Source organism: Nicotiana attenuata, chromosome 2 (genome assembly GCF_001879085.1).
Source record: "Nicotiana attenuata strain UT chromosome 2, NIATTr2, whole genome shotgun sequence".
Classification (NCBI taxonomy): domain Eukaryota; kingdom Viridiplantae; phylum Streptophyta; class Magnoliopsida; order Solanales; family Solanaceae; genus Nicotiana; species Nicotiana attenuata.
Window position 1 is genome coordinate 33,994,265 of NC_031990.1, and position 19,337 is coordinate 34,013,601.

Sequence of the window (19,337 nt, forward strand, 5' to 3'; positions counted from 1 at the left end):
GCTCTTGAATCTTTTAACGAGTAACCGATTGAACAGTTGTTCAGCTTACTCTGTATATAGCAAGTAATAGATCATTCTTGTATACAAAATTGGAGCTACTGTATTGTATTGAAAGTAGAAAAGGTAAAGTGATCACAAAAGAAAGAGAGCAGGGAGCATACACATGCACAGCTATATTAGTTAACAGCATTGTATGAAGAAGATGCATCATTCATGTGAATGTGTTCGTATACTGAAACTATGTGGGATAATCTTTCTCTTGATGCTAGCACCAGTACCTAAATTTACTTTGAGATGATAACAAATTTCATGCCTCATTGATTCAGACTGTTTTGCTTAAGAAATTCAAGGTCTTTCATTTGCAGCTGAACTGCTTCTTTTGATAATTGCTTGGGCTCTGTATATTTGATTTCTTCAGTTCCATCAGCTACTCTCTTTGCCTTCTCTTTGACAATGCTTTCTACCTTTTGCTGCCCGACTGTAGGAAAGACAGCACTAAGCATGGTACTTAGTAGTTTCTCATCTTCTTCTTCAATCAGATCCCTTCCGAAGCAACATACATATATAGCTTCCAGAGCTTTCTCAGCTCGAATTTCCATGGGGATTTTAGGGGTAGAAGCTCCCAATTTCGCCCGCTTCTGCAGAAGTAATGGAATATCTTAGAAAACATGCGCCTACTTTATCTAAACTTTTTTATATAGTAGTATGTTTTAAGTGTATCGGTATAACAGTAGTCCATTAACAAGAGCCAAAACATAAGTGTGATGTATGATTATTGAACCGTGCACATTCTGTGCTTGGTAGATCTAGCGAATCGATGATTGTAGGCTCAAATCTGCTGAAGCTCGTAGCCCATCATGTTTTTTTATTTGCTGTTGGCCGTTAGGTAGTTCTCTAACCTTTATATAAACACGCTCTTTGGCTCCTTGAATATAATGCCGTTTTTAGAGACAAATGATTGATAAATGTTCCATTGACTCGACCATCTTGAGGAAGAGATATAGAAAGGAAAACCTGATCCTACATTAATCTGCACATGTGCGCCAACTTTCTCGCTAATTTATATGTATTTTGTATTCTATTATCATGTTTAATCTAGGGATTATTATGTTTAATTGCTAACATATGTATCATGTTAAAATTTACTATAGGCTCTGTAAATATCAAGTTACTTGGTACACTGCTGCTAATAGGCCTCTAAATAAGAGTTAGGCGAGTTATGCTGCTTGAATCCTCCAATAATACTGTCAGGTGTGTGTGTCGGGTCCTCCAAAATTATAGAGTTTTGGAAGATCTAACACGATTGTGCCAGCATTTTTGGAGAATTCAAGCAATAAATAAGGAAACAGAAGCAAAAGTTGGAGTACGCTTCGAAGACAGTATCTAAGGAGGGATCATGCTATACATTTTATTATTTTACTGATAACATAGGAGCGTTGAAAGTAGTGTAATGTGAATGAAAAGAAGCTCAAAAGATGGTCGGCAAATGAAATCTTACTAACCTCTCTTGCTTCATTCATCAAAGCAATGAAGTTTTGCTCTTCAAATTCAATATCATTTGCTAAACTAAGCCTTGCTACACCCTCCAAAATCTCCTCAGATTTGAGTAAACCAGCTCCCACTGCAGCTAACCAACAGCATAGTAGCACATACAGAGGATCCCCTGTCTATCAATGACGCAAAGAAAATCAAGTTCAATTTTTCACTTGAGACTATTAATATTATGCATAATCACCACTTTTTTCACAGGCTAGTAACTAGAAAAGACTTCAACTAGTATTTCATTGTACTTTTATACGACAGACACTACCATATATATATATATATAAAAAAAAAAAACAGACTTTAGGTACAATTTGTGGTCCTAAATATGTCATAACAATTCCATGGCTATAAGAACAAGCCATTAAAGGAGAAATAAGAAGTTTAAATTAGTAGCTGATTCAATAAAAAGTACTTGTGCACTTCTCCTATGAGTCAATTTCACCTTGTTCAGTTGCTAAATCAGATTAGATACGTTCTTGTTTAAGATTAAAATTTAGATATTAAATACAAAAAGTAACATAAGTTGCAGGCCGAATTCAATTAGTAACATGAAATGCTAATAATTGATAGTTAAGCCAAGGCACTGATTGCAAGTACAAAATAAATTACCTTGCCACGTCGATCTCGAAATTCATAAAAAGCTCTAGAATCAGTAATAGAACACTTGTTACCGACGCGTCTCCTGAACTCAGCAAAATCAATAATATCACCACCAACACCGCCTTCCTCATTCACAATTCTGGCTATGAGACCAACAACAGGTAGTGAACCAACGACCTTATTAACGAAACTTGAAACAGGATTTGTTGTTTCATCCATATAAGCCTTGACGACCAAGACGGCGCCGCCATTGGAGGAGTTGGAAGCTGCTTTATTATTCCTTGTGCAGGGAAATCTATAAAAGCGTCGAAAGTAAAGAAGAGAAGGAGAGATGGGTTTGAAGAAGAGGGAGGAACTCGAAGAAAAATCGAGGTTCGTTTGAAGAGAGGAAACAACCACCATTTCTCTGGTGTGTTACATGTGGTGGACGTTCAATCTTTGTTTTGATATTGGCTTTCCCATTTATCTTTTGGGAATCTGACTCTGAGGCTTCATTATCTTTTGTCATTTCATAATAGTAATATTTTTATGTCATTTTTGCAAATTTAATAATGTATTTTATTTAAATAGTTGAATATGATTTTTTTGTTTATTAATTTTATCATTTAAATATAGTTTTCTTTATTGCATAAGGAAACTTAAATGAAAAAGTATAAATTTTATTTAATCAAACATGAATTGGATTCTTTTTCCAAACACATGTTATTGGATTGAGAGAGTAGTCTCTTTTCTCGAAAATTAAAACGAATTAAATGGGATTCTTTATTAGAAAAAATAAATGTTGAGCATGTTACAATTTCAAAACGAGAGATTGACGTTCATTTCATTCTCAAAAAAATTGTTTGATGAAAAATAAAATCTGTTAGACTGACAATCTAAACCCATCTTATATTCTTTAAAGCATTTAATTGTTTCTTCCAAAAATATTTCTACCTAATCAGGGGCTATCTACTTTGCTCCAAGTAGTGTTACATGATATCGTTTGATCGATTTTTTACATTAAATATACATATGTAAACAATAAGCAAACAAAATATATTAATTTAAATATAAAAATGATTCCAGTTGTTACTATAGTACGTATGATTTATAGCCCGTTTGGCCAAGCTGCAAAAATCAGCTTATTTTGACAAGTTCTTTTTCTCAAAAGTACTTATGGTGAGAAGTAATTTGTGTTTGACTAATTAATTTGAAAAGCACTTCTGAGCAGCAATTAGTGTTTGACCAAGCTTTAAAAAACTGATTTTTCTCAAAAGTGCTTTTGGAGAGAAGCTATTTTTTTCTCCTTCTCCAAAACTGTTTCTGCTTCTCCTCAAAAGCACTTTTTTTCTTTTCAAAAGTTTGGCCAAACACCTTAATTTTAGAAAAAAAATACTTTTGGCAAAAAAAAAAAAAAATGCTTTTGCCTCAAAAGAAGCTTGGCCAAACAGGCTATTAATTTATTTGTTCACTACTTCAAATTTGGATACAATTATGCGTCCATAAATCACGCAAATAGCCACTTCAATTTAAGAAAACCAAATGGGTTGTGGCTAGGGGTGGCAACACGGGGGCACGGATATGAGCGGGTAAAAAACGGATAATGCAAAAACGGATAAATTATTTTTTTCTATCCATATTTAATATGGATAAAAACAAGTAAACCGCGGGATAATATGGATGCTTCTTGAATATAATCATTTTTGGGAGAATTCCTAGTCAACTAAACTTGAGGAATTCCAATTTGAGGCTTTACAAATATAAAAGTTAAACCCGTTAAACTCATTAACTATTTATTTTCTAAGTGAATAATATGATTCTTATTCATATTTTATCCGTTTAAAAAGATTTATTATTTAATAAATAATACTCCCTAAACAAGTTAAAAAGGGGTCCAGAGTATTTGCGTGGTTATAAAAGCTTCTCATTAAGGGTAGAAGTATAAGTTTAAGCTAAATTGTTTCCAAATTTAGAAAGTGGTCATTCTTTTTGTAAATACCAAAAAAGAAATAGGTTCACATCTATACTATATTAAAAGCATGAAGGCCCTTAGCGAAATGTCGTTCTCCTTTTTCGCCCCTTTTAAAATAGATTTATATTGGACAAAAATGTCATGTAGTTATTTTTCCTAATATTTAGGAGTTTAAAATCAATAAAAAAAATTACTTATTAAATCTTTCCTTATTTGAACTAAGTGAAAAATCTTAATATTTAAAATATTAAAATCACAAACATTCTGCCTTATATAAATCTTCAACATAAATTAAGACCAAATAACACCAAATCTTCCAATGATGTCATATGAGTTCTCTCTAATTGCACGTTGTTCAAAATAGATAGAGTAATTGTGCTAAATTTTAGGTGCACAATTGTGATATAAACAAAATTAAAAAAAGGAAAGATTCCCATTTAAATGCATAATATTTTGCTTAGACATAAATAGTGATAAAAATTTAAACATTAAATTCAGCAATTGAAGTAACTACGGAAAGCGAGAAAGAAAATGATTTGCAAAAGCCAATGACACTAACCATTCGAAAAAAATAAAAATTCAAATTCAAATTCTTTACAATTTGGAAACAGAATTCTTTTTGGATAAAAATATAATAATCATTAGATATTTGAAATCTGGTATGAGCTAATATTACGTAAGCAAAGAAAAAAAGAGGAAGCCAATATTAAGAATTTAAATCTTCAAAAAATAGATTTTTGTTAATGTTGATAACACATAATTACTTATTTGAATTAACCAATTAGCACAATAATTCAGATTCATTCTTATCCAAATTCATCATATAAGTAAAACTATTTTTCAAAGTTGACATAAATTTTGAGGTACATGAATTTATTCCATAAAAAGACCTTCGACAAAAGAAATCAAAGAGTAGAGCAAAATCAAGTATAGTACAATAATAACAATGAAATTATAGTAGTTTTAATACAAATCTATATCTATATCAATATTCTATATCTATCTATATCTATATTTATACTAATATAAAAAGCACGAAGGTCATTAGCGAAATATTATTTGCCTTTTTTACCCTTTAAAAATAGATTACATACTAGATAAAACAGTTATTTAATTATTTTTCTAATATTTGGGAGTTCACAATCAACTAATTTTTTTTTATTTTCTTATTTAAACTACATATAAGGTCCTAATATTTAGGACTTCAAATTCAATTAAAATTTACTTTACTTCAATTCTTTCGTAAACAAACATTATATCCTTGTGAACTTTAAATACGCTTTTGGAGTTAATGCGTATTCTTAGCCTCTGATATATATAATTGTTAGCATCTTATTCTTTTACAAATACTTTCAATAATTGATTACTAAAAGACATCACCAATGCATGTTAGTTTTTTTCCTTTTTATTTTTAACTATAACTGATATTTAAACTTTAAATAAACTAATATACTTGGAACTTTGAAATATAAATTTAAAAAATTGTCCCCAGTAAAGTTGATTTTGAAATTCCAAAATCGTCTATAGCAAAGTTTATNAAATGAACAATAAGAATTCTATGTACTTAAGTTACAAAGAACATATTTCACATATAAAAAACAGACATAAATATTTAAATAAAATAATTTAATGTTAGACTAAACCCAAGAAAAGAAAAGAAAAGAAAAAAGAAGTGAGCAGAACACATTTTTAAATTTTTAATATCTTTTATTATAAAGTAGCTTAACCTAATTTTTCTACATAAAATATTTATTTTAGAATCTTTATAAATTAAAATTAGAATTTATTTTATATTGTCCAAAAACATAGAAAACTGATTTATTCCTTACACGATGATTAGCATAAAGATTTTATACTTCATTTATATCAACTAAAAGACTGTGCAATTAGTTGCGTTACCAAAATTGATTCAACTAAATTCATCATCTTTATATATTTTGAAGATATTGAACTCAACTATTGTATTAATGTAATAACATTTATTTTGATCATTTGAACAAATTTCGCATTTAGTTTAACATCAATTGCTATTTTTCAATAATTTATTCTTTTACATATTTTATACTAATTGACCCGAACACTAAAACTAGTAAACTAAAAAGGTGGAAAGCAGGGAGTAGTGAATAACTATTTTTTCTTTTATCCATTTTACCGTCATTAATTGTGTCGAATACTCACTGGCGCACTGCCTCTCTGGCCCCAATTCCACAGCGGACGCCAGTGTCGCTTGTTGTAGCAGCAATAGCAATAGCAATAGCAATTATAATTAAAAAAGCAATAAAATTAAAGGCCCTTTTGGCGGCACTACTTTATCACTACTCAACACACCCACATCCCCTTCCCATTTTCGTGCAAATCAAATATTCTCCGTCCTCCTCTGGCGCCTGCTGCTCTCTCTTTCTGTTTCTCTCTCCTTGAAGCAACTCAAACGGTATGTAACGGTTCTCTCTCTTTGAAGCAACTCAAACGGTATGTAACGGTTTCGTAATTACTCTACTGTGCCCTTTAAATTGCGAATGCTAGGTTATTGATTTTGCTATTTGCAATTTTCCATTGTTTTTTTTTTTCGTTGTGTAGAGTGGTGAAGTAGAGAGCGAACAGTGAGTATGGGAGCTTTTTCTAATGAAGACCTCAGTTTCTCTTCCAATTACAACTTCCCTTCATCTCAAGATCTCAGATTCTCTAAGCAAATCCATGACAACGTCCACGGCAACATCTATATAGACCCGGTATATCTCCGTATATGATTATTTACGCGCTATTTCAATTTAGAGCGGTTTCTTTTTTCTTTTTGGTGCTAAATGAAACTATTTCAATTTTTCAAATGTTATGTTGTACTTTTCTGCGCTAGGTCATTGCCAAAAATGTACTAGTATATTAGTGAAAATTGATAACTGTTAATGGAATAAATGAGAATTCAGAACTATTTTGACTTGCAGGTCGTAATTTTTTGTTATTCACAATTTATCTATGATAAGTCATTGCCCAAATTATACTCATAATTTAGAAAATTGATAACTGTCAATGGAATGAATGATCATTCAGAACTAATTTTAGTTGAAATTCATTTTTATTTTTATTATCCACAATTTTTCTATGGTAAGTCATTGCCAAAATTTTACTCGTATTTAAGAGAAAATTGTTAACTGTTAACTGAATAAATTAATAGAGAACTATTTTGAGTTGCAGTTTTTTATTTTTGTTGTCCACAATATTTTTTTCTTCTTAGGAAAGTCATTAGGAACGCGTATGGCTAAATTTCGTTTCATTTAATGAAAAATTTAGGGTCTATCGGAAACAGCTATCGGGGCAGGGGTAAGGTCTGCGTACACATTACCCTCCCCAGACCCCACTTTGTGGGATTTCACTGGGTAGTTGTTGTTTTTGTTGTTGTTAATGAAAAATTAATGACCATGATAATTAATAAGATGAGATGATTTTTTCTTCATTTATGACTATTCGAGAATATTGAGGTCAAAATTCATACATTTGTTTCGCATGTTTCAATTTGCTTGAATTGAATGGATTAAAACAAATTGTTTTTACTTGTCCTTGGTTAACCTGTGATGCAGTTCTTCAGCTTCCAGTCTAAATATTTTATCCAATATATCAAGAAGTTTTACGCCAGCATTTATTTTTGTGTGTTCACTAGGCAAGAGAGATACTAGGGTGTGATAAGTACAGTTTTCTGATCCTGATTCCAGATCTAAACTCTTAATTCATTCATTCACTTTTCTTATACATGTTCTTACCTTTTTGCTGTGAGCTTTGTGCTAATTACTGTAAGTTTAATCTTTCTTGAATTGCAGCTCTTCCTGAAGTTCATTGACACAGAACAATTTCAGAGGCAAGTCTCTTTATCTTGTACTTGTATTTTCATTATCATCTATTTGTTAGAGAACTCCAAATTTGTCTTAAGAAAATTGAGTGTTGTGTGGCATGGATATGGAAGATTCATATAACTGACCTAAGTAGTTTGGAATTGAGACGTAGTAGTTATTGTTGTTGTTGTTGGTTTCAGTTTATGGCATGCCGATTGTAAATTTATGCACTTTGTCTGAGTATTTGTATTCATATTGGCTGCAATCTGCTCTGCGACCTTGACGGTCATCTTTTAATTTATTTTTGTCGTTTTGACATTTGTTATTGAACCGTTTTTCTTTTGTTTTCCAGGCTTCGTGATCTTAAACAACTAGGTAAGTTACTAGCCCTTGTCCCCTATTTTTTTTCCTTATGAAATGACTGAGTAGGTAATCCTTGGAAGAGATCTTTCACCATAATGTTCCCCATTTTTATATATGGTCACAATCTTTGTTTAAGTTAGAACATCAATTATTAACATTGTGATTAAATAGGGGATTTCTAGTGTGATTTGAAGAAGTTTTCCATCTATTATCTACATGTCTCCTGAAATGCTTGGCATCCCAAATTTTAGTTCTTTCACTATTGCAACATTATTAGTAAAATATGGGGTGCCATGAAAGACATGAGTAGCCTGTATTATACATTAGTCTAAAATGTAGGTGATTTTGGTTAGCGGAACTACGATAAATTTTATAACTATCTTTGCTTCTTGTCTATACTGAAATTGTCTGCAACTTTCAGCTTCACTTTGTGAATATCAGTGACACTTGATGCACCGAAGAATATATTTATTGCACACTTGGTAGATGAAAATTGTCTGTTTCAGCTTTTAGTGGTATTTCATTTGTGATTGCAGTTCAGAATGTCGTGGGATCCTCATATGGAATATGCAAGATCTCTTCTTTCTTAGTGTTCTATGAAGACATGTGCTATCTAGGTTGTGCAAATTCTGGATATTCATGTAAATGATGACTTAAGAACTCATAATTAGCTTTTAAAACCATGCATGCATATCTCCCTTATGAGCCTCTTGCAAAGGCAGAGGCAAGCCCAGGGGTTTTAAGCCTATCGAAAGCAAGGGTTTTAAGACAACATATTCTCCTATCACTTAATGGATAAATTTTACCTTCTATTAAAATGATATCCTTGTTATCTGTTGGACAAATTTCAATCATCTATCTTACACTCACTACTTGATGCATCCATTGGCTCTTGCTGTTATGCTCAATGTTGGTGGAAACCTTTTAATTACAGGAGTTAGCAGCCTGGTAGTGGCTTGAATTTGTTACTAACATGAGCTCTTGGATGCACTTTCAGGTGTGGCACACATGGTCTATCCGGGAGCAGTGCATTCTAGATTTGAGCATTCCCTTGGAGTGTATTGGATTGCCAGTGAAGCTATCAATAAGCTTAAAACCCACCAAGTATGGTTTTGTGTGTACTATTTAGTTTGGTTTCTCAACTTTGATACTGCCCGAGGGTTCTCATGTAATCCTAATATTCCTTGATAGGGTATGGAGCTTGGAATTGATCACTTTGATATACAGACTGTGAAACTTGCAGGTAAGTAATATAGAATACCTCGTGCATGGATCACTCTTGCCTACTGCAGAATAAATGATGTTCCCCTTCCATTGTGGTTGAATTTCTTAGGTCTTCTGCATGATATAGGCCATGGACCTTTTAGTCACTTGTTTGAACGCGAGTTTCTTCCTAAAGTTCGCAATGGATTGGACTGGTAATACTTTTCTGTGGAACGCGTTCTGTTATTTAAGTACCTCTCAAATATATATGTCATTTTCTCATGCTATTCAATTTGTCTTGGCTAATAATAGTTGAATTTTTGACAGAAGATATCTCTTGCAATTTCTGCAACATACTCAATCTTATTTGAAGCTTCTTAGAAATAAATAGTTTTTTGCTTTTCTAGAGCAGGAATGCTTTCATACTGCCTTCTTGGATGCAATTCCTTGGTCAAGCCCTAGTTTTGCCTTTTTAGCTTCAATCAGTCAATATGGCTCAATCTCGAGCTAACCACTTTAGCGCAGGATATAAAGATTATGCTTATAGAATACATTATGTTGTGTAAATCCGGAAGTTGTAAGTTAGCAAGGTGAAGAATGTTGGAATATGGTGATTTTATTTAGTGATTTCCAACTCTTCGTGTCTACTCTTGCCTGCTGCTTGTAATGTCGATATTTGAGAAAATCTCTTCCTAGTTAACTATTTTTTTTGCTGTTCTAGTTTCTTTGAAGCTTCTTGCACTCACATTGAGGTGATCTCATTACATGGGGTGGTGCATATCAGTGACCATCTTGTCTTATGTTGTACTTTAGGTCTCATGAGCAAATGTCAGTGGATATGATTGATCACATCGTTGATGAGCGTCATATTGATATTGATTCAGAAACCATTAAAAAAGTAAAGGTAAGATGAATTATTTCGATTACAACTGTGCTACCTTAGGTTTCATGGCAACCATGCCCACAACCTATCTTACCGGCTTAAAGAATATGGTGTTTATCAAATTCAAACTTATGCATAAGACTTAGTGATAGTGTTTTGATCTCTTTCACATGTTTATGCTACATGGTTGACAAGGTACATCTGACATCATGTGCAATGAGATTGTTAGTTTGCTTATTATATATAGTATTTGTGGAAACTTGTATTGTCAACGAAAGCAAAATGAATTTGATGTGCTCTCCAAATGTGGTAGATGTTTTGATGATTTGAGCTCTTTTCTTAAAGAGAGTTTGTATTTCTGGCACTAAAACTTGCAAGACATAACTTCTTGTTGGCACTAAAATATTCTGATGATTTACAATGCTTTTCAGTGATGTCAGATCTTAGTAAAGGAGTTCTACTACCATGTCATGACTACATTGGTTGAGATAATGAAGTTATTTCGTATGAGCTAATTTTTTTCATGCAGCTACAAGACAATTGATCTTACATGCCACAAGTGATCATTAGACTTGTTTACGTTGTAAGCAGGGAGAGTTTTAAATGTGGCCTATTGACACCTATATTCATTGACAGGAAATGATACTTGCTAGTTCCAAGTTTGCATTGACAAAAGTAAGTCTTTCGCTTCCCAGAACACTCAATTACCAGGAGATAAAATGGAATCTTAAAATTTGACTGTCTTCATTAAACATGCATTTACACTTTGTTCTGAGATTAGCTTTTTATGCTCATCTTGTCACATCATATTCCAATCTTGAACTTGTCCATTGTTTCAATTTGATTGATTGGTACGAAGAGCTCAAGGGAGAAGCAGTTTTTATATGATATTGTGGCAAATGGTCGAAATGGAATCGATGTTGACAAGTTGGTTTTCTCAACCATGATCATTCGTTCTTTCCTCCCCAACCCTTTTTCTAGTTTTTACTGAATGAACTGTCATCGCATGACTGGTAAGGGCTTTCATTTACTTGCAGGTTTGATTACATTGTCCGAGATAGCCGAGCGTGTGGTCTAGGATGCAATTTTCAGTTCCAGAGGTCTATTCTTTCATCCTCTTGGTTATTATTACGTGGCATCTGTTGATGGATGTCTGAGATGAAAAATAATTCTTTACCATGTAACTGTCTTCATCTTCTGCAGGTTAATGGAAACAATGAGAGTTTTAGGAGATGAGATATGCTACAGAGCCAAAGACTGTTAGTACTTATGTCTTAGCAGTATTAGTTTACTCGTTTGACTTGTGATCTTACTTTTTGTATGGATACATCTTCAGATTTAACGATCCACAAGTTATTTGCCACACGAGCTGATCTACACAGAACTGTTTATACTCATGCTAAAGTGAAGGTACACAGCAAATTTGACAAAGTTGTCCTCTGATTCTCCCACTAGCATATGTGAAATTTGGAGGTTATCATTTTGTATGTTATATATACTTGCATGTGAAGGCTTTCAATTTGATGTTCCATCATTGTACAGGCAATAGAGCTTATGGTTGTAGATGCACTGGTGAAAGCAAATGATTATCTACAGATAGCATCTCATATAGAGCATCCTTCTCAATATTGGAAGGTTGGCCTGGCCCTTTTTTGTAAGCTTAAATCTCCTCTATTCATGGAACCATCAGCTTAATTTCTTTATGTACGTGGAAGTAGTTAGATGACACCATCTTGAAAACCATTGAGACTGCTCCAGACCCAGAACTGAAGGAATCTAGGGATTTGATCCTTCGCGTTCGAAGGAGAGATTTGTACCAGGTACTGAGGTTATCTACATTGATGGCTGTTGCTTAAGCATGTTATATGAGTATTATGTAACATTTCAAGTTTAAAGTCAATTCGTGTTTTTGCACATGGCAGTTCTGTAATGAGTATGCTGTCCCCAGAGACAAAATAGAGCATTTCAAGGATGTCACTGCACATGATATCGTCTGTTCACAGGTAACTAATATATGGTAGTTTGTAGTGTTTTTGAGAGATTTTAGTAGTTGAGAGATTTTAGTAGTTCTGCTGTAATAGTCTTTATCTTACAGAAAAGTGGCTGTGAGAGACTTAAAGAAGAGGATGTTGCTGTTAGCAATGTGAGGATAGATCTGACTCGTGGGAGTCATAATCCTCTTGAAAGGTTTGTCAAAATGGATCAACCGATTACAGTTCTTGCACAGGATTTCTCTGTCCCACTTTCATAACCACTCTGAGCCTCTCAATTTGTTTTGTTTTGTTTGTTTTTCTTTATATGCTCTGGTTGGACGTGTTGCCTCTGCCAGTATCCATTTTTTCAAGGTACAGACTATGGCTTCTATAAGTTTGAGTATCAAGAATTCAAGATTTCATGCCCTCACTGTTAATGATTTTGATTGAAATTCAGGATTATGAAAGTGACGAGAAATTTTCTATACCTGATGATCGTATCAGCCACTTGCTGCCAACATCATATCAAGATATGATTGTGAGGGTGTACTCCAAAAAGCCCCACCTGGTCTGTGTTCAGTAAGCTTTTGCATTTATTTTATCTCTTCTGCTCTGTTAAGTCTGATCTCCGTTCCATTTATTCTACTCAAATCTTCAGGTGGGAACTATTTCTGATGCATTTGAAAATTTCCAATTGAAGACTTATGGAATAAAAGCACAGGTTCATGCAACACCTGAGAAAAAACGTCGTATATGATTTTTGCCCCCGTCATCACTAGAAAGTACATTCTACGGTAGATATATTTGATTATAGTATATCTCAAGCAACATATAGCCAATTTGTACAGAACTCTTCAATTGACACGTGAAAGGCCTCTCAAGTCTTATACTAGAGCCTTTGTAGAAAGTTGCTAGTCTTTACTGGAAATTATAATATCCACCAGTTCTGTAACAGTTTTCGTGTTGAGACGTTATTGGAAACAACAGACTCTGGTATAGACTTTTGAATATTGCAGAAGCTCATGGTTCCATAATACCTTCTCTTTTACTCAATGGTTCGTGATTATATATTAGAGGTTTGATGTACCTAAAGTTTGTTTGCTTAGTTTTCGAAGGGAAGAGCAACGGCTTCGTATGATCATGGCACTCTTTTATCGATCTTCGGGAACTCTTTACTAGTTATCCCTGTGCTTCTTCGTATTAGCTGGCAAATAGTCATGCTTCTTACTTCTTTCTTTGTCATTGATGGTATATTTACCCTCTTTTGCATCTAACCAGCACTAGATTGTGAACAACGATATTCTTGGCGCTTTCCAGCTTTTCTTATGGTATTTTTTTCGCGATTAATTATAGTTTGATTTTGCATACATACGATTGATGTCAAATTGTATGTGTGAAACCAGTATCCTAAGAACCAAAAGTATCACTAGCTTATGTGAAAAATTTGACTGCACGTCCCATATTGTTGAAATGATGAATTCTAGTGGGGACTGCCCGTCCCAGATTTCGTTGTTGCTCGTGTTGAATCTTCAAATCCTACTGAAATGACCGGCGAGACTTGAATGGTAGGTTATATGGCGCCCGAGGCAGGAGCGGAGCCAGAGTACTAGAAATGGGTTCGGTTGAAATTCTAGTTTCCGCCTCTGGCCCGAGGTACGTGCTTCCGTCTTGTGACCAACAAGCATCAAATGTCAAGCAGTGCCTACCGACTTGTGCCTTACTCTTAACCTTTTTATTTTTGTAATCAGTTCCCAGTGAAACAAGTTAACTCCTTTATATTGGGAACTGGAGTAGCTCCGATTTAGCCTTTATATTGGGAACTGGAGTAGCTCCGATTTAGTGGATGATAATGCTACGTTCTCTCTATTACGTTTTTAATCTTCCAAAATACCTTTGCAGACCTTTAGGAGTGGTTGTTTCGTGATAAGACAGGAATTTATAATGCTACTGGGACAATATCAAGGGAATTGTCAGTTCGGATTATGAATGTGCCTGTAGTTAAAAGTTTTAGTGGGATGGAGAACGATTAAACAAAGATTTTGTTCCACGTTTAGTTCCGGAATTTAGTGGGATTAAATTGTACCTTTTGGCCTAATTCTGGGGATTCAGATTACAGCTTTTTCCCCAACCTTAAGATGAAATTTTGAAAACAAGAAACTGAAATTACTGAATATAATATGATAATATAATGATTATGCTCTTCAGAGAGTTTTGTGAACAGATCCAATGCAGGTGTTAATGCCTACTATTCATCACAAAAACGACATTTAACCAGCGATCTTGTAGCTTGGATTCACAAGATTATCGAGGCCAGATACAACTTGTATCGAGTCTATCACATCTCCCACCTTCAGATCTGCCAAAAAGTCCTCATTTTCTGTCACATAACCAAACACAGCATATCGACCATCCAGTATATTGGCATTGCTAGGAGTCAGCTCACTTTCTTTCAATAGCCAAAACACTTGGCTTGACGCAGAATTATTCTCAAATTCCTGTAAGCAACCATTATCAAATGATTTTTTGGTAAATACACGATATGGAATAGGCAGAAGCAACGGAGAAAGTCGAAGCATCTCACCTCTCTAGCCATGGCCATTGTTCCGAAAGCATTGAAGGGGAGTCTTGTTTGAGCTTTGTACAGACCAAGATCCTGTTGGTATTATGCCAGAAAACTTTGTTAAATACGAAAGGAATAAGTAGGAATGTATAGACTATGGAGCAAAGTGAATTCATGACCAAGGCAAACATAATCAGGAAAATATGAAATCTTTGTGAAGTGTTATCAAGGGCATTTTGTCTGGTTTACTATAGTGGATAATATTCTTGATTGAGTAATCCTGTGATTGCCAATTTAGGAGAGTTTAGTGCTGTGGAAGAAGAAATGTGTTTCTTTTCACCGAGTGCTAGTCCATGCCAATGGCTAACGCATTGGGACAAGTGGCATTTCTCACCACAGTAACCGGTCTATGGTAATTTTGAAGACCAACACAAGAAACTGGGTGTATTAGACTTGACGATCGCTTGGCCAACAACGTTTACTCTGATACTATATATAACTTCTACTGAAAACTTGTGAGTGACAATAAATTATCACGGGTAGAACACTAAGAGGTCAAATTTAGAGGCAAAATGACAACTTCATGAACTTACTTCTAAAGTTTCTCCATAGAATGGTACTTTTTCACCATCCACCATAATCTCCAGAGGTACTGTCCGAATTTTCTCAGTGCTGGGGTCAATAAAACCTTCAGCTGGACCTTCAGGATCTCCTGTCTGGACCACAAACCCGTCCGCTGCAGAACATCCACAACGATGAGTTTCAAGAAGATATCAGGTTGAAAACTACAAAGAGAGCACATTCACCGTTTGCTGCATAGACAACTTATTCCATTGATTTCATGAAAGAACAGATCAAAAACCATAAGCTTACCTCTTTGAATTTCCATGCCGTCATAGAAATGCCTCTCCACCAAGTCTATAAAATTTCCTGCAGTAACCGGAGCATTATAGCCATCTAGTACAATACGAAATACACATTCCTCCACGTTGGGATTGTCTTTGACTTTGACCTTCATATCAACAGTTGCTCTTCCCTTCAGTAAAGGCATATTTTGATATTCTTCAGGCACTTCATATGGGAATCCATCCACCATATCCTCTTCAACACTGCAGAAATCGAATGCCCCAGGAAGATCTCAGCTGCAGTCAATGACAAGGGGTCTAAATGAGCAAAGCACAATTTTGGAAATTCACCATTTTTAAAAGTCGTCCTTGCTCCTCACTTTCTAATCCTAGAATTGGTCCATAGCCAACAAAAAATAATATTTTGGTAGACAAACCGGAATAAGTAGCCTACTTAGACATTGATCCCTACAATGACACTTCTGTGTCTCCATTGAACAAATTCTAATAAAATAATTGCTTTCACAAAGTTTCTGTAGAAAAAATTTGTTTTGGACAGAGGTTTTGATACCTTTTCCATTAGAATACTCTATTAAGTATGCATAGAAAACACTAAAACACTGTACATGGATAATTGACTTTCCTTAAACCAAGTTACCCAAGCAATAAATTCTTTATTCTTATAAGTAGACTAACCCCCACTTGTGGGATTTCAGTGGGCTTGTTGTTGTTGTTGTTATAAGTAGAGACTAACCTAGCTATACTTACCCTCCAACATAATTAAGCAATTCTTTCTGTTTAGATACAACAGCATCTCGATTCTTGTCTTCAACAATTTTTTGAAGCTCATCTAACCCAACTTCCAGTTTGTTTAGTAATTCAACGCCGTGGTCAGCCTTTGATTTTGCAAGTCCTGAAACAATCAAGGTTTTCCCTTGCTTGAGAGCTCGGGATGCCTGTCTTGTATTCTACACAGTTGAAATACGAACAACCGTTACAAATCCAAAAAGCTACATAAGGTGCAGATTCAAGCCAATAAATGATTAAAGCGGGAGCATAAAATCAAATGACATCTTACTCTTTCGACAGAATCAAGCGCCTTGACACCAGCAACCTTAAGACTATCAGTAATATCTTCAAGCGGTTTTTGAACTTCTCTTATTGCCTTGTTGTCTATAGGCAATGCATACCTCAATAATGCCCCGGGATCCTTAATTGGTGGCCCTGAGATCAATACAGAGACATCTGGCAATGCGGGGGTGCTCGCATGGGCAGGACTCAACCATTCCAAACCAGGCAATCCACTTATCAAACTAACTGACAATGCAACCGAAACTGCACACTTCTTCAATGACAAGAACCAATCTTTCTGCACTTTCAAGATAAATTTTCATTGTTAAGTACAGTCCTTTCGTTACTTAAAATGCTAAGATTGTATAATTAAGGCTGTGGATTCAGCTCAGAGTATATATATGTAATTGAATTTTTTTTGTTAACACTAACTATGAACATTGTGATGTAGTGACTATGCAATAGTAATCTACATCAATTAAAATTCAAGATTAGAAGAAATGACTACATATTTTCTTTAAAATGGAAATGCATATGACAAAAAAAGAAGAACTTGCCTCTTTTTCTTGGATTTCAGAAGGACGTGAACGTTGGGAAGAACATAGTGGAGCAAAATGGCGGATCGGCACTTTATTTAGAGAAGGTGCAAAATGGGTGTAATTGAGGGAATGCTTGATGGGTTTGGTGGAAGTTGTTAATGGGGAAGAAAAATAGTGGCAGGAAACAGAAGCTGCCATTGATTAATTTACAAGTAAAAACTAGAGGACATTTAGGGTTTGGAGGAAAAAAGAATGACAAATGTAACTGTTAACTAACAGAAGAAAAGAAGAAGAAGAAGACAGAAATGTGGCCAATTATTAAAGGAGAAATATAGATACGGGGATTGAAGATTTTGGTGTAATGGACAGGAGTAGAGTGGCTAGGGATAAGGTTATGACCGGAAAGGATAAAATTAGGAAATACAGAGACTTAAGTCAACCTCACGCTCCGGATAAGATGATAGTATAAATTCACTTGGATATCTCACTAGGTTCTGGGCTTTACTACTAAATTGGTGGTAAAACTAGTACGGAATAGCCAGTTTTCGGACTGGTCATTGAAAGATAGCCATCATTCGCAAAGTAATTAAAAAATAGTCACTATTTTGCTGCAACACGAAAAGTTCTAGTATAATATACTGGAGATCGGTGCACCTGTGTATGAACTTCCAGCATATTATGCTGGAACTCCAACATGCGGAAAGTTTCAGTATAATATACTCGAGATTGGAGCATCTGTGTTCCAACATATTATGCTGGATCGGTATATTATATTGGAAGTCCAGTATATTATGCTGGAAGTCCAGTATATAGTAGAGTTCTAGTATACTTATGTTGGAACTCCAGTATAGTTCCAGTATATTATACTGGAATTCCAGTATATTATGCTGGAACTATGCTGCGGATTTTGAATAGTGTTTTCATTCAGATTTATCTTTACATGAAAAGTGGCTAAATTTTGATTACTTTTGAAATTGTGGCTATTTTTGAATGGCCACTTGTAAATCTAGCTATTTTTGAATTTCTCCCAAATTGGTCTGGGACAATATAGAAACGGGAAAGTGCACAGTTAGCCACTAATTAGAGATGTCTTTATTCTTTAGCCACTTTAAAATATATTTACTCTTTAGCCAGTGCTTAATAAATTTTTACCCGCCCAGACAAAAATATCCCTTTGCTAGACATGGGTGTTGTGTAAATATTAAGGACACGGTGTCCTTAACTTCGTGATTGTTGTATAAATATTAAGGACAAAGTGACATGTATTTGTACCTTCCGTTGTTGGGACATCATGTCCTTAACTTCATATGTGAAGTGTAAATGTTAAGGACATGACGTCCTTAACTTCATGTGTGCAGTGTAAATGTTAAGGACATAATGTCCTTAACTTGTATTTGCATCTTCTGTTGTAAAATTTTAGGACCTCATGTCCTTAACTTCATATGTGCAATGTAAATGTTAAGGACATGGTGTCCTTAACTTCATGTGTGCATTGTAAATGTTAAGGACATAGTGTCCTTAACTTTATGAGTGTTGTGTAAATATTAAGGATATTGTAACGAATACTACAATCTCAAAGTATATTGATAAGAACTAAAGGTCTATTACAATTACTAGTAGCCGAACCAACACTCAAATTGCAGGCTAAGTATAGAAATACTGAATATAAGATAGTTGTAGATATAGGAGAAGACACACAGATAGAAGAAGGGAGATAAGAAGCTTAGACTCAGAGCAAGGAGATGAGAGAAACAAACATTTTCTTCTTCAACAATAGGCATATCCCCAAAATCTCAGACCACCGTCCCTTTCAATAGAACCATTACTGATGCGTGGCTATAATTCCATAGTTTTGTACATTATTGCCTTGCATTTTATATGCTTTAATGATAAATTACACTTTATTTGCGCGTAATAGAGTCTATTTTATGTCTGGATGAATTAGAGATGAAAGTAGATTAAACGTTGAAAGTGTGCTCGAGA

The 19,337-nt window shown here is 34.4% G+C and overlaps 3 protein-coding genes across 5 annotated transcripts; 1 reads left to right on the top strand and 2 right to left on the bottom strand.

Moving 5' to 3' along the window:
- LOC109206926 lies at nucleotides 40-2,619 on the bottom strand. The gene is made up of 3 exons (XM_019369800.1): nucleotides 2,155-2,619; nucleotides 1,503-1,667; nucleotides 40-638 (listed from the first exon to the last, which is right to left on the bottom strand). Exons 1-3 carry the CDS (start codon nucleotides 2,545-2,547, stop codon nucleotides 315-317), a joined length of 882 nt encoding a protein of 293 aa, XP_019225345.1. The 5' UTR covers nucleotides 2,548-2,619; the 3' UTR covers nucleotides 40-314.
- Nucleotides 6,324-13,373, top strand: LOC109206935 (deoxynucleoside triphosphate triphosphohydrolase SAMHD1 homolog). Of its 3 annotated transcripts, none has more exons than XM_019369818.1 (20): nucleotides 6,324-6,565; nucleotides 6,674-6,825; nucleotides 7,906-7,943; nucleotides 8,270-8,292; nucleotides 9,278-9,384; nucleotides 9,472-9,523; nucleotides 9,614-9,698; nucleotides 10,297-10,387; nucleotides 11,003-11,041; nucleotides 11,226-11,293; nucleotides 11,404-11,466; nucleotides 11,570-11,625; nucleotides 11,703-11,776; nucleotides 11,909-12,001; nucleotides 12,085-12,186; nucleotides 12,289-12,369; nucleotides 12,462-12,553; nucleotides 12,696-12,711; nucleotides 12,797-12,907; nucleotides 12,998-13,373. In XM_019369818.1, the coding sequence occupies exons 2-20, from the start codon at nucleotides 6,703-6,705 to the stop codon at nucleotides 13,094-13,096; spliced, it is 1,413 nt and encodes a 470-aa protein (XP_019225363.1). In that variant the 5' UTR covers nucleotides 6,324-6,565; nucleotides 6,674-6,702; the 3' UTR covers nucleotides 13,097-13,373. The 3 variants fall into 3 exon arrangements, with proteins under 3 accessions (XP_019225363.1, XP_019225356.1, XP_019225370.1); XM_019369811.1 differs by having other exon boundaries at nucleotides 6,326-6,527; XM_019369825.1 differs by lacking the exons at nucleotides 6,324-6,565; nucleotides 6,674-6,825; nucleotides 7,906-7,943; nucleotides 8,270-8,292 and adding an exon at nucleotides 8,846-8,897.
- LOC109206957 (peptidyl-prolyl cis-trans isomerase CYP38, chloroplastic) lies at nucleotides 14,488-17,740 on the bottom strand. The gene is made up of 7 exons (XM_019369837.1): nucleotides 17,373-17,740; nucleotides 16,823-17,113; nucleotides 16,513-16,712; nucleotides 15,773-16,008; nucleotides 15,493-15,635; nucleotides 14,921-14,992; nucleotides 14,488-14,834 (listed from the first exon to the last, which is right to left on the bottom strand). The coding sequence occupies exons 1-7, from the start codon at nucleotides 17,550-17,552 to the stop codon at nucleotides 14,607-14,609; spliced, it is 1,350 nt and encodes a 449-aa protein (XP_019225382.1). The 5' UTR covers nucleotides 17,553-17,740; the 3' UTR covers nucleotides 14,488-14,606.